We start from the raw sequence: 12,733 nt of genomic DNA, 5'->3' as shown, positions 1-12,733 counted from the left end.
GATGGTATTTACCCCATCTTGATTAGCTAAATTTATACCAGATTATGACTTTCGGTGTTTTCGTGGCTGCTCTCTAGAGGGTACAATGCTCCACATTTGGTGGACCTGTCCAGTGGCCCGCCACTTGTGGACTAGGGTTTATAATCTTATTTATTCAGTTACGTCCATTAACCTTAAAAAAGACCCTATTGAAGCCTTACTTTTTAGGCCAATTTGTGGCCTATCTCACAGACCCCGCTCACTGGTCATTTTTTTTTATGGCTACTAAGCAGACTATTGCCAGCTCTTGGAAGTCCCCAACTTTACAATTTGAGGAGGTCAGGTCCAGGATCCAAGGCTTCTTTATCATTAAAAAATTGACGGCGGTGTTGGAGGATAATCACAATAAGTTTCTTTTAATTTGGCAACCTTGGGTGGACTACCATCCAGTTTCTCATTTTACCACAAAGCTCATGTCAGGGAGTGAGGAGCCAGACACACAAGGAGGTGCAATTAAAGGTAGGTTTATTAATATAAATATAAGACAAGAGTCTATGCAAGTCCAACAGCAGAAATCGTAGCCAAAGCCGGAATCAAGAGCCAGGAAGAATTGTCGCCAGAGCCGGGATCAGGAGCCAGGAAGAATCGTCACCAGAGCCGGGATCAGGAGCCAGGAAGAATCGTCACCAGAGCCGGGATCAGGAGCCAGGAAGAATGGTCACCAGAGCTGGGGTCAGAAGCCAGGAGGAGTCTTAGCCAAAGCCGAGTCAGTATCCAGGAAAGCAATGAGTAGCTAAACAGGAGCTTGTTGCTGTGCAAGAGACAGGACACAAATGCAAAGAGCAGCTGCAGACAGCAGGCTTAAATGTGCTAAGCCACCACCTCCTGGAGGAGGAGCCACAGAGGCTTGAGAGCATAAAGGAACCCACAATGCTTTGCAGAAACCTAAGATGGATGCCAGCACATGGAGCAGCACAAGCTCTGAGGAAAGGTAGGACCTTGACAGCTCACTAATCTTTGATGTGTTGGGATTTGCCTCTTCAATCCCTCTATGTGGGGATCATGTCTCTTGGCTCTCCCCTTAGGTGAACTTCTTTTCTTTGCTGGTCTGTCTCTTTCTTCTTTCTGTTCTCTTCCTCCTTTTTTGTTTTTTCTGTCTTTTCTGGATTGGGGGGGTCTGGGGTTCTTGACCCCTTGGCCCTCTCTGTATCTTCTCAACCTTTTTTTTTTTCTCTTTTCTCTCAATCTCCTCTCACATGGTTTGTTTACAATAAGTCAAAGTCCCTATTTAATCCCCTGGGGGCCAAAGTTCTAGCTCATGAATCCAGAAGGACTCCCTCTCACTTAACTGCCGAATCTTATTATCACCCCTCCAATTTCTTTTATAGGATTCTATCCCCCAAAATTGCAAACCTGAAAAATACTTATTATGTACATCTAAAAAATGTTTCAACAAGAAATGTTTAGGATTTCCCACACCTATAATTAGAGATGAGCGAATTATTCAAAAATTTGATTCGGCTGATTCGCCGAATTTGAGGAAGAAATTCAATTCGATGCAAATTTATTCGCTACGAATTTAACTTATAAAAAGGGTTTCTAGGCTTCAGAGAGCCTTTAAATTAGTGCAGAACACTGTACCTTTAATTTAAATGCCCTTGGAGATGAGGAAGGAGAAGGAGAAGGATGAGAAGAAGGAGAAGGAGAAGGATGAGAAGAAGGAGAAGGATGAGAAGAAGGAGAAGGATGAGAAGAAGGAGAAGGATGAGAAGAAGGAGAAGGAGAAGGAGAAGGATGAGAAGAAGGAGAAGGATGAGAAGAAGGAGAAGGATGAGAAGAAGAAGGAGAAGGATGAGAAGAAGAAGGAGAAGGATGAGAAGAAGGAGAAGGATGAGAAGAAGGAGAAGGATGAGAAGAAGGATGAGAAGAAGGAGAAGGATGAGAAGAAGAAGGATGAGAAGAAGGAGAAGGATGAGAAGAAGAAGAAGGATGAGAAGAAGAAGAAGGATGAGAAGCAGAAGAAGGATGAGAAGAAGGAGAAGGATGAGAAGAAGAAGAAGGATGAGAAGAAGAAGGATGAGAAGAAGAAGAAGGATGAGAAGAAGAAGGATGAGAAGAAGAAGGATGAGAAGGAGAATTCCAAGCCGGCAAAAAGTGTATCTGCAGAGCTCCGCTATTTCTTAGCGGAGCTCTGCAGATACACTTAGTGGAGCTCTGCAGATACACTTTTTGCCGGCTTGGAATTCTTCTTATTTTCATCCTACTTCTTCTTCTTCTTCCTCTTCTTCATCCTCATCCTCTTCTTCTTCTTCTGAGGATGAGGATGAAGAAGAAGAATAAGAAGAAGTAGGATGAAAATAAGAAGAATTCCAAACCGGCAAAAAGTGTATCTGCAGAGCTCCGCTAAGTGTATCTGCAGAGCTCCTATATTTCTGACAGTTCTCTGACATTCACATTTACAGCGGTTGAAACATTGTATCTATTTGTTTCCATAAATGGAAACAAATAGATACAAAGTTTCAACCGCTGAGCTCTGCAGATACACTTAGTGGAGCTCTGCAGATACACTTAGCGGAGCTCTGCAGATACACTTTTTGCCGGCTTGGAATTCTTCTTATTTTCATCCTACTTCTTCTTCTTCTTCTTCTTCATCCTCATCCTCATCCTCAGAAGAAGAAGAAGAGGATGAGGATGAGGATGAAGAGGAAGAAGAAGAAGAAGTAGGATGAAAATAAGAAGAATTCCAAGCCGTCAAAAAGTGTATCTGCAGAGCTCCTCTATTCTGCAGATACACTTAGAGGAGCTCTGCAGATACACTTTTTGCCGGCTTGGAATTCTTCTTATTTTCATCCTACTTCTTCTTCTTCTTCTTCTTCTTCTTCTTCTTCCTCTTCATCCTCATCCTCATCCTCAGAAGAAGAAGAGGATGAGGATGAGGATGAAGAGGAAGAAGAAGAAGAAGTAGGATGAAAATAAGAAGAATTCCAAGCTGGCAAAAAGTGTATCTGCAGAGCTCCGCTATTTCTGACAGTTCTCTGACATTCACTCCATACAGCGGTTGAAACATTGTATCTATTTGTTTCCATAAATGGAAACAAATAGATACAATGTTTCAACCGCTGTATGGAGTGAATGTCAGAGAACTGTCAGAAATAGCGGAGCTCTGCAGATACACTTAGCGGAGCTCTGCAGATACACTTTTTGCCGGCTTGGAATTCTTCTTATTTTCATCCTACTTCTTCTTCTTCTTCTTCATCCTCATCCTCAGAAGAAGAAGAGGATGAGGATGAGGATGAAGAAGAAGAAGAAGAAGTAGGATGAAAATAAGAAGAATTCCAAGCCGGCAAAAAGTGTATCTGCAGAGCTCCTCTATTTCTGACAGTTCTATGTCAGAGAACTGTCAGAAATAGAGGAGCTCTGCAGATACACTTTTTGCCGGCTTGGAATTCTTCTTATTTTCATCCTACTTCTTCTTCTTCTTCATCCTCATCCTCATCCTCTTCTTCTGAGGATGAGGATGAGGATGAAGAAGAAGAAGAAGAAGTAGGATGAAAATAAGAAGAATTCCAAACCGGCAAAAAGTGTATCTGCAGAGCTCCGCTAAGTGTATCTGCAGAGCTCCTCTATTTCTGACAGTTCTCTGACATTCACATTTACAGCAGTTGAAACATTGTATCTATTTGTTTCCATAAATGGAAACAAATAGATACAATGTTTCAACCGCTGAGCTCTGCAGATACACTTAGCGGAGCTCTGCAGATACACTTTTTGCCGGCTTGGAATTCTTCTTATTTTCATCCTACTTCTTCTTCTTCTTCTTCTTCATCCTCATCCTCAGAAGAAGAAGAAGAATGAAAAGAAGAAGAAGAAGAATGAAAAGAAGAATGAAAAGAAGAGGAAGAATGAAAAGAAGAAGAAGAATGAAAAGAAGAATGAGAAGAATGAAAAGATTCTTCTTCTTCTTCTTTTCATTCTTCTTTTCATTCTTCTTCTTCTTTTCATTCTTCTTTTCATTCTTCTTCTTCTTTTCATTCTTCTTCTTCTTTTCATTCTTCTTTTCATTCTTCTTCTCATTCTTCTTTTCATTCTTCTTCTCATTCTTCTTTTCATTCTTCTTCTCATTCTTCTTTTCATTCTTCTTCTTCTTTTCATTCTTCTTTTCATTCTTCTCATTCTTCTTTTCATTCTTCTTTTCATTCTTCTTCTCATTCTTCTTTTCATTCTTCTTCTTCTTTTCATTCTTCTTTTCATTCTTCTTCTCATTCTTCTTTTCATGAAGAAGAAAAGAAGAATGAGAAGAATGAAAAGAAGAATGAAAAGAAGAAGAATGAAAAGAAGAAGAATGAGAAGAAGAATGAAAGGAAGAATGAAAAGAAGAATGAGAAGAATGAAAAGAAGAATGAAAAGAATGAAAAGAAGAATGAAAAGAAGAAGAAGAAGAATGAAAAGAAGAAGAAGAAGAATGAAAAGAAGAAGAAGAAGAATGAAAAGAAGAATGAAAAGAAGAATGAAAAGAAGCAGGAAAAGAAGAATGAAAAGAAGAAGGAAAAGAAGAAGAAGAATGAAAAGAAGAAGAAGAATGAAAAGATTCTTCTTCTTCTTTTCATTCTTCTTTTCATTCTTCTTCTTCTTTTCATTCTTCTTCTTCTTCTTCTTCTTCTTTTCATTCTTCTTCTTCTTCTTTTCATTCTTCTTTTCATTCTTCTCATTCTTCTTTTCATTCTTCTCATTCTTCTTTTCATTCTTCTTTTCATTCTTCTTTTCATTCTTCTTCTTCTTTTCATTCTTCTTTTCATTCTTCTTCTCATTCTTCTTCTTTTCATTCTTCTCATTCTTCTTTTCTTCTTCATAAAAAGAAGAATGAGAAGAAGAATGAAAAGAAGAATGAAAAGAAGAAGAATGAAAAGATTCTTCTTCTTCTTCTTTTCATTCTTCTTTTCATTCTTCTTCTTCTTTTCATTCTTCTTCTTCTTTTCATTCTTCTTTTCATTCTTCTCATTCTTCTTTTCATTCTTCTCATTCTTCTTTTCATTCTTCTTTTCATTCTTCTTCTTCTTTTCATTCTTCTTTTCATTCTTCTTCTCATTCTTCTTTTTATGAAGAAGAAAAGAAGAATGAGAAGAATGAAAAGAAGAAGAATGAGAAGAAGAACGAAAAGAAGAATGAAAAGAAGAATGAAAAGAAGAATGAAAAGAAGAATGAAAAGAAGAAGAAGAAGAAAAAAAAGAAGAAGAAGAATGAAAAGAAGAATGGAAAGAAGAAGAATGAGAAGAAGAAGAAGAATGAGAAGAATGAAAAGAAGAAGAAGAAAAATGAAAAGAAGAAGAAGAATGAAAAGAAGAAGAATGAAAAGAATGAAAAGAAGAAGAAGAATGAAAAGAAGAAGAAGAAGAATGAAAAGAAGAATGAAAAGAAGAATGAAAAGAAGAAGGAAAAGAAGAATGAAAAGAAGAAGGAAAAGAAGAAGAAGAATGAAAAGAAGAAGAAGAATGAAAAGATTCTTCTTCTTCTTTTCATTCTTCTTTTCATTCTTCTTCTTCTTTTTATTCTTCTTCTTCTTTTCATTCTTCTTCTTCTTCTTCTTTTCATTCTTCTTCTTCTTCTTTTCATTCTTCTCATTCTTCTTTTCATTCTTCTTTTCATTCTTCTTCTTCTTTTCATTCTTCTTTTCATTCTTCTTCTTCTTTTCATTCTTCTTTTCATTCTTCTTCTCATTCTTCTTCTTTTCATTCTTCTCATTCTTCTTTTCTTCTTCATAAAAAGAAGAATGAGAAGAAGAATGAAAAGAAGAATGAAAAGAAGAAGAATGAAAAGATTCTTCTTCTTCTTCTTTTCATTCTTCTTTTCATTCTTCTTCTTCTTTTCATTCTCTTCTTCTTCTTCTTTTCATTCTTCTTCTTCTTTTCATTCTTCTTTTCATTCTTCTCATTCTTCTTTTCATTCTTCTTTTCATTCTTCTTCTTCTTTTCATTCTTCTTTTCATTCTTCTTCTCATTCTTCTTTTTATGAAGAAGAAAAGAAGAATGAGAAGAATGAAAAGAAGAAGAATGAGAAGAAGAATGAAAAGAAGAATGAAAAGAAGAATGAAAAGAAGAAGAAGAAGAAAAAAAAGAAGAAGAAGAATGAAAAGAAGAATGGAAAGAAGAAGAATGAGAAGAAGAAGAAGAATGAGAAGAATGAAAAGAAGAAGAAGAAGAATGAAAAGAAGAAGAAGAATGAAAAGAAGAAGAATGAAAAGAATGAAAAGAAGAAGAAGAATGAAAAGAAGAAGAAGAAGAAGAATGAAAAGAAGAAGAAGAAGAATGAAAAGAAGAAGAAGAAGAATGAAAAGAAGAATGAGAAGAATGAAAAGATTCTTCTTCTTCTTCTTTTCATTCTTCTTTTCATTCTTCTTCTTCTTTTCATTCTTCTTCTTCTTCTTTTCATTCTTCTTTTCATTCTTCTCATTCTTCTTTTCATTCTTCTCATTCTTCTTCTCATTCTTCTTTTCATTCTTCTTCTTCTTTTCATTCTTCTTTTCATTCTTCTTTTCATTCTTCTCATTCTTCTTTTCATGAAGAAGAAAAGAAGAATGAAAAGTAGAATGAAAAGAAGAAGAATGAAAAGAAGAATGAGAAGAAGAATGAAAAGAAGAATGAGAAGAATGAAAAGAAGAAGTATTCCAGTACAGCAAAAAGTGTATCTGCAGAGAGCTCCGCTATTTCTGACAGTTCTCTGACAGTTCCTTCACATTTACAGCGGTTGAAACATTGTATCTATTTATTTCCGAATAAAAACATCTGTATCCTAAATGGAAACAAATAGATACAATGTTTCAACCGCTGTACATGTGAAGGAACTGTCAGAGAACTGTCAGAAATAGCGGAGCTCTCTGCAGGGACACTTTTGCCGGCTGATCGGGAAAAATCCGATTCGCGCACCCGAAGTATGCAAATATTCGGATTCGACGCGAATTGAATTTTTCCTGAAATTCGAAACGAATTCCACTTCGCCTGGTTCGATTCGCTCATCTCTACCTATAATATAAATATATTCCTTCACCCGTTCTTTTAATGTTCTTTTGGTCCATCCTACATATTGATAGCCACATGGGCAGGACATGGAAAAATTATTTGCGTAGGACTGCAGATCCTGGGCACAGGAGCTTATGCTGACCACATGTTAGTGCACATTTTATCTTTGATATACAGTCAATACAGGTGATATGATGGATGGATAATGTTACCTATGAAGCTGTGAAAGTCTTTTGGGGTTCATCAAAGTGAACTTCAGTGTCCGCACTGGGACAAAAAGCACATTTAGACCAAACATGATATTATGTAAGGTCACACTGCTGAAGCTGAGCAGACATCTGGTTGTATGGTTTGGAGCATTTGGTTTTTGTTTAAGGAAAGAAGGATGGAAGCAATATAATGTATATTTATGGACTTGCTCACAAATGTTTGTAATTTATATATAATTTAGGCACTATTTATTATGTAGCACTGTACTAATCACTGTACATTTTTAAATTTTGCTTACTGAGCTGATTAGGTGAAATTAGTTTGTAAAGAAAAGAGCTATTTTTTTTTAATTAATTTAAATCTATTTATTTAGAGATGGTGGGGTCTATGTACAAGAGCTTTGCTTTGTGAATGTCTCAGCAATCACACGAAAGTCATGGATAATACCCATGACATTTGTAATATGTGTGAAATGTCAGTTTTTAGTGCCTATGGATGAAACTTGATTAACATTTCATCCTAAGAGAAAAAAAATCCTTAAAAACATTCAACTATAAGCTTTAAACAGTCATCCAATAGAGAAAACAGCCTAAAACTGGTCATGGATGGAAATTCAGCCAGTTCTGCAGGGACTGGCTAAATTTTGATCCATCTATGGCCTTTCCAGCTATAAAGAAATCAATCTAACAATCAGCTTCTCCCAAATGAAAATGTTGGAAAATACTTGTTTGGGTGGTGTCCCACTGTCAGAATACAATAGCACACAGGGGAGGACCCTCCTTAATTTAACACAATAGGCTAAGAACATTTAACCAGAAGGGCAAATAATATGAGATCTCTGCACTGCGTACAATGTTTATAAACTCCTAGGTTAATTCATTGTTTGGGAGGATCGAATGGGTGTTTGGCTGAGCTGAACCTCTAGCTGCAAAAGGAACTGAGACATTTAGTAGCAGTATTACTACTGAACATTTCCTGTTCCAAGATCCTGGTTGTTAGGATGCTGGCTAAAAGGTTCTTGAATGACAAGTGAATGTAAATAATGGGGTAGGGTCAGTGCGAAAAAAAGATAGCATGCCCCCCATAAAATTAATACCAGACCCTGGAAGTCTGGTTTTGATTTTAGAGGGAACCCTATGAAATTAAAAACAAAATGACATGGATTCCTCCCATATGCCATACCAGACCCTTAGAGCCAATGTTGATGAGGATAAGGGCCTCTTGCACACAAACCCGGCTGGGTGATTGTGGGGGTCTGTGGAGTGGAGGCTTATCAGATATCTGTAAGCCTTCTGTAACAATAAAGGAGGCCCCATATACTGCCCCCCCCCCCCGGGAATGAGTACAGAATATATAGTGCTTCTAGTCATTCATGAAAAAAGTTGCTGTTAAATCATCCAGTGATAATGATTTATTTCAGTCATGATGCTCAATGACCGGTGAAAGAAAAAACCCTACTGCCCAGCGAAATGTCCGAACCCTTTGTTTGACAACTGCCAATTTACATCTTGGAGATCCTGCGATTAAAGCAAACTAATGGGCAGCATCTCCTGGATGACATCACTGACCAAATATGAACTTTACCAATAGCCACTCTAGCAGTGGGGACAGGGAGGTGTAATTCAGCATCAGTCAAGCGAGATGTTTGGATCTGTTGGAGGGAGGCCATTTTTGTTTTCAATGGGTTGGTGTTCATCATGCTTCATGACTGACGTGGATCTATATTGCTGAAAGATGTGATTTACATCATGGGACTTTTTTTAAATAAAGAATTTGTTTATTTATTTTTGATTTTTTTGTAAATGAGTAGAGGTACTATGTAGAAGGGCGGTATCTGGTTTATTGTCAAAGGAAGCTTACAGATTCTGATAAACCCCCACCCACAGACAATCACAACCCCTGGGCCAGGGTTGTGGGAAAGAGGCCCTTGCCCTCACAAATATGGGGACAAGGTGCTTTGCCAAGGGGCTCCATGGCATAATCCCCGCAAAGTTGAGAGCATGTGGCTTGATATGGTTCAGGAAATGGGGACTGCAAGTTTGCCTCCCTCTTTCCTAGCCAGATAGGCTGCATGCTTGAATAAGAGTCTGCTATGGATTTAAGGGAGAGAACCCTTGATTTTTTGTTTTGTTTTCTATAACTACAGTGCAGTGGCCTCACATTGTTTCCCATTCTAGCTGCATGTGGCCTATACTGTTAAGCTGTTTTCTCTATTAGTGAATGTTCTTGAACTCGTATAATCAAATGTTCTTAATGGCTCTTTCCATTTCGTATTGAAGGATAAGGCAGTGTTACATTTGCCCAACAAAAGGCAACAAAAAGATACTAACATTACATACACAATGCAAACATTATGGGTATTTTTCATTACTTTTGCAAGATATATTTGTTTACTCTTCCTTTAAACATTTTATTATCATTATTATATTATTTTTTGCTAGCTGTTGTTTCATTTTTTACATGGCACGAAAACAGGTCCAGAATATTTGAAAGCAGCTTCTGCAACCCTTAGGAATAATTTAAATCCCACAGGAACCCTATAATCACAAAACATTGCCTCCCACTCCAATGCACTTTGATGGGTGAAATTTCACCAAATTTTCAGAATGTAAGGGAAAATAAAACTCAGTTTTACACACCCCTACTAAGCAATCTTATCATTTATGAATGGATATATCCCACTCCATTTTCCATTTTTTCGGTCACCAACCTTACAGAAACTGCAGAGGTTTCTGAGATGACTGTTACTCTCCTGTTCCTTTTTCCCTACTGTCAAAATATGCCAAGCAGTTGTATTATGATTAAGGAGGAGAATAGGGTTCACCACTACCCAGAATTTGTGATGAATCCTGTGGGCAATTTAGTGCAGATTCACCCAGTTAATTTTTTTTAAACCACAATGCACTGCATGGCTTTTTAACTATGACTAGTAGGCTTAGAAGGGTCTTTGGATAAGCCAGTTCCCTCACTATAAAAGAAGATGCACAAAGCAGCCTTAGAGTTAGTTTACTGGAAGTTGCTGCAAAAGAATAGCAAAACCTGCCGAACTGCAAAGCATTTTGGGCAATCAACAATTTTGTTACTTTTTTGTTATTATTATTGTAGGCTTTTTTCATCAATGGTCACAGGGTGTGTATAATATGTTTTGTCCTTCTGCTCCTCTGCCATGCCCACCCACTCACACTTGCTGGAAATATCCAGCTGTCAGATTGACAGTCAGGAGTTGCTTTGTAAATACAGCAGCTGTAATATCTGCTGATATAAAAACAAACAAACATAATTTGACACCGTATTTATAAATATGGTTCAGAAATAAGATCAAGAGACACAAAGTAACATTGTTACTTCTATGCTGAGCATATTCATCTGCAGATCAAATATCACCCCGGTCACACCGCTGCGATTTCAGGTGTGATTTGGGAATTGAAATTGCACCTGAAATCACATCTAATGAATGTGAATGTGAGTGTTTTAACCATTGCAATTTGCTGTAGTGCGATTTCTAAAGTAGTTCTTGCATTCTTTTTTCTGCAGTCAGTTGCAATTTCACATACATAGACTACAATAGAAATCGCACTGTAAATCGCAACTTTGTCTAAATATGTGCCATGTGTGATATTTTGTATTAGTTTTTTCCTACTGTCTCTGCCTGTGCAAGCTTGAGCCTCACATTGTTCCCCCCTGTCACAAGTACAGCCCCTCACCACATCCCCTCTGCATAGTAACATTTCACATGATCCAGAGTTGTGTGAGGAGAGAGAGGTGACCACAAAATAGCTCCCAAAAAAAGATCAGTCCTTTGTAATGAGGAACTTCTTAGGCTGGTCAAGGAGAGGCTAGCTATCTTCAACTCCAAGCATCTCAGTTATAAGGACCGTTACCAAAAACATGCAGCCTGGCTTTAAGTGGTAGAACTGTATTATAAACACTGGAGCAGTCTGCCAGCGGGTGTTCAATCCCAAAAAAGTAAGTACTCACCTTTTATATGAATAGGGTTAGGGGTCTGGATTACGATTAGGATTCTGGGTTCGGGATTGGCATTAGGGATTGTGATTAGGGTTAGGGATTAGGAGTCTGGGTTAGGTTTAAAGATTGGGATTAGGGACTGGCATTAGGGATTTTGATTAGGGTTAGGGATTAGGAGTCTGGGTTAGGTTTAAAGATTGGGATTAGGGACTGGCATTAGGGATTTTGATTAGGGTTAGGGATTAGGAGTCTGGGTTAGGTTTAGAGATTGGGATTAGGGATTGGCATTAGGGATTGGGATTAGGGTTAGGGTTTAGGAGTCTGGGTTAGGTTTAAAGATTGGGAATAGGGATTTGCATTAGGGATTAGCAGTCTGGGTTAGGTTTAGTGATTGGAATTGGGATTAGGGATGGGGATTAGGATTAGGGTTAAGGATTTAGATTATGGTTAAGGATTTGGATTAGGGTTAGGGGTCAGGATTAGGAGTCAGGATTAGGGTTAGGGATTGGGATTAGGGGACAGTGTTAGGGATTAGGGTTAGAGGTCAGGGTTATATATTAGGGTTAGGTTTGGGGATTAGGGTTAAGGATCTGCAATGCAAAAGCTTCATCTGCTATGAAAACATAGGGTAAAGGAGATTCCTCAGTTCCTGATAGGGCACAGTTGAGGGAAAGTCAAGTCCATTGTCTTGTAACTTTTGAACAAAGGAACAGCAACTGAAATTACGTGAATCAGAGCAGCTTCCGTATGCTCCAATGTGTATGTACAGTAGGTCAAATAATAGTTGGCGTCAGCGACTGCTAACAACACAAATGAAAAAATTTTTTATAATTAAAAAATCTGCTTCCACTGCCGATGGGTTTGATGATTTGTATATGCTTTCCATCTATTGCTCCAACACAACTAGGGAAGTTACATCGCTCCCAGAATACATTGGCTATATTGACCCAATCTTCCTTTCTAAGTTTTTTCATGACAATAGACTTTAGCACATTCAAAAGGACTCTGTCACTCATTGTGACAGCAAGCAATGGATCTTCTCTCCCTGCTACCTGTCAGTTTAAAAATAAAAGTTCGATGAATGGAAAATTACAAGTGCTGACAGCCTTTGCAGCTGTTGGCTTGTAGTTTTCAATGAGCTACCATGGTGCTGTTGAGCGCTGTGGTAGTTCATTGATTCTTCCTCTCAGTGGGAAACTTGATTCTTCCTCTTAGTGGGAAACTCCCATACAGCTCACACTGACAGTCTGCAGTAGTCCTGCATGGCACCAGTGATCTGCTATTCGCTGGCACAGTGCTTTCCAGGCTCCTAAAAAAAAAAAAAAGTAAATGCACATTTTTTTTACCTGCAAAGTGAACTTATCCTTTAACTCATACGGGTGAATTGCCAAAGAGAACTATTGTTTACACATAGAACTGTTTTAAACCCAATTGCATCCCATTAACTCTTCCTTGTGCTGTTAATGTTATAGCTCCTATGCCAAAGCACCCTATTCCACCTTCTCATTACACAGCTACTCTTGTTGTTGGCCCTCTAATTGTCATGGAGGTGTCTGCTAAATTAC

At 37.8% G+C, this 12,733-nt stretch overlaps 1 protein-coding gene across 1 annotated transcript in view; it reads right to left on the bottom strand.

Annotated features, from left to right (window-relative positions):
- LOC149455152 (uncharacterized) overlaps nt 1-12,184 on the bottom strand; it is a 220,865-nt gene extending 208,681 nt beyond the window's left edge. The window contains exon 1 of the mRNA XM_089686561.1: nt 11,974-12,184. Within this exon, the coding sequence (XP_089542687.1) occupies nt 11,974-12,184 (211 nt within the window). The remainder of the gene's footprint in view (nt 1-11,973) is intronic.
- Nucleotides 12,185-12,733: the final 549 nt, after the last annotated feature.

Source organism: Staurois parvus, unplaced genomic scaffold (genome assembly GCF_062004578.1).
Source record: "Staurois parvus isolate SC_StPar_1 unplaced genomic scaffold, SC_StPar_1.0 ptg000402l, whole genome shotgun sequence".
NCBI classification, from domain to species: Eukaryota; Metazoa; Chordata; class Amphibia; order Anura; family Ranidae; genus Staurois; species Staurois parvus.
Note: the sequence above shows the minus strand (reverse complement) of the source record. Positions and strands in the feature narration are given on the sequence as shown.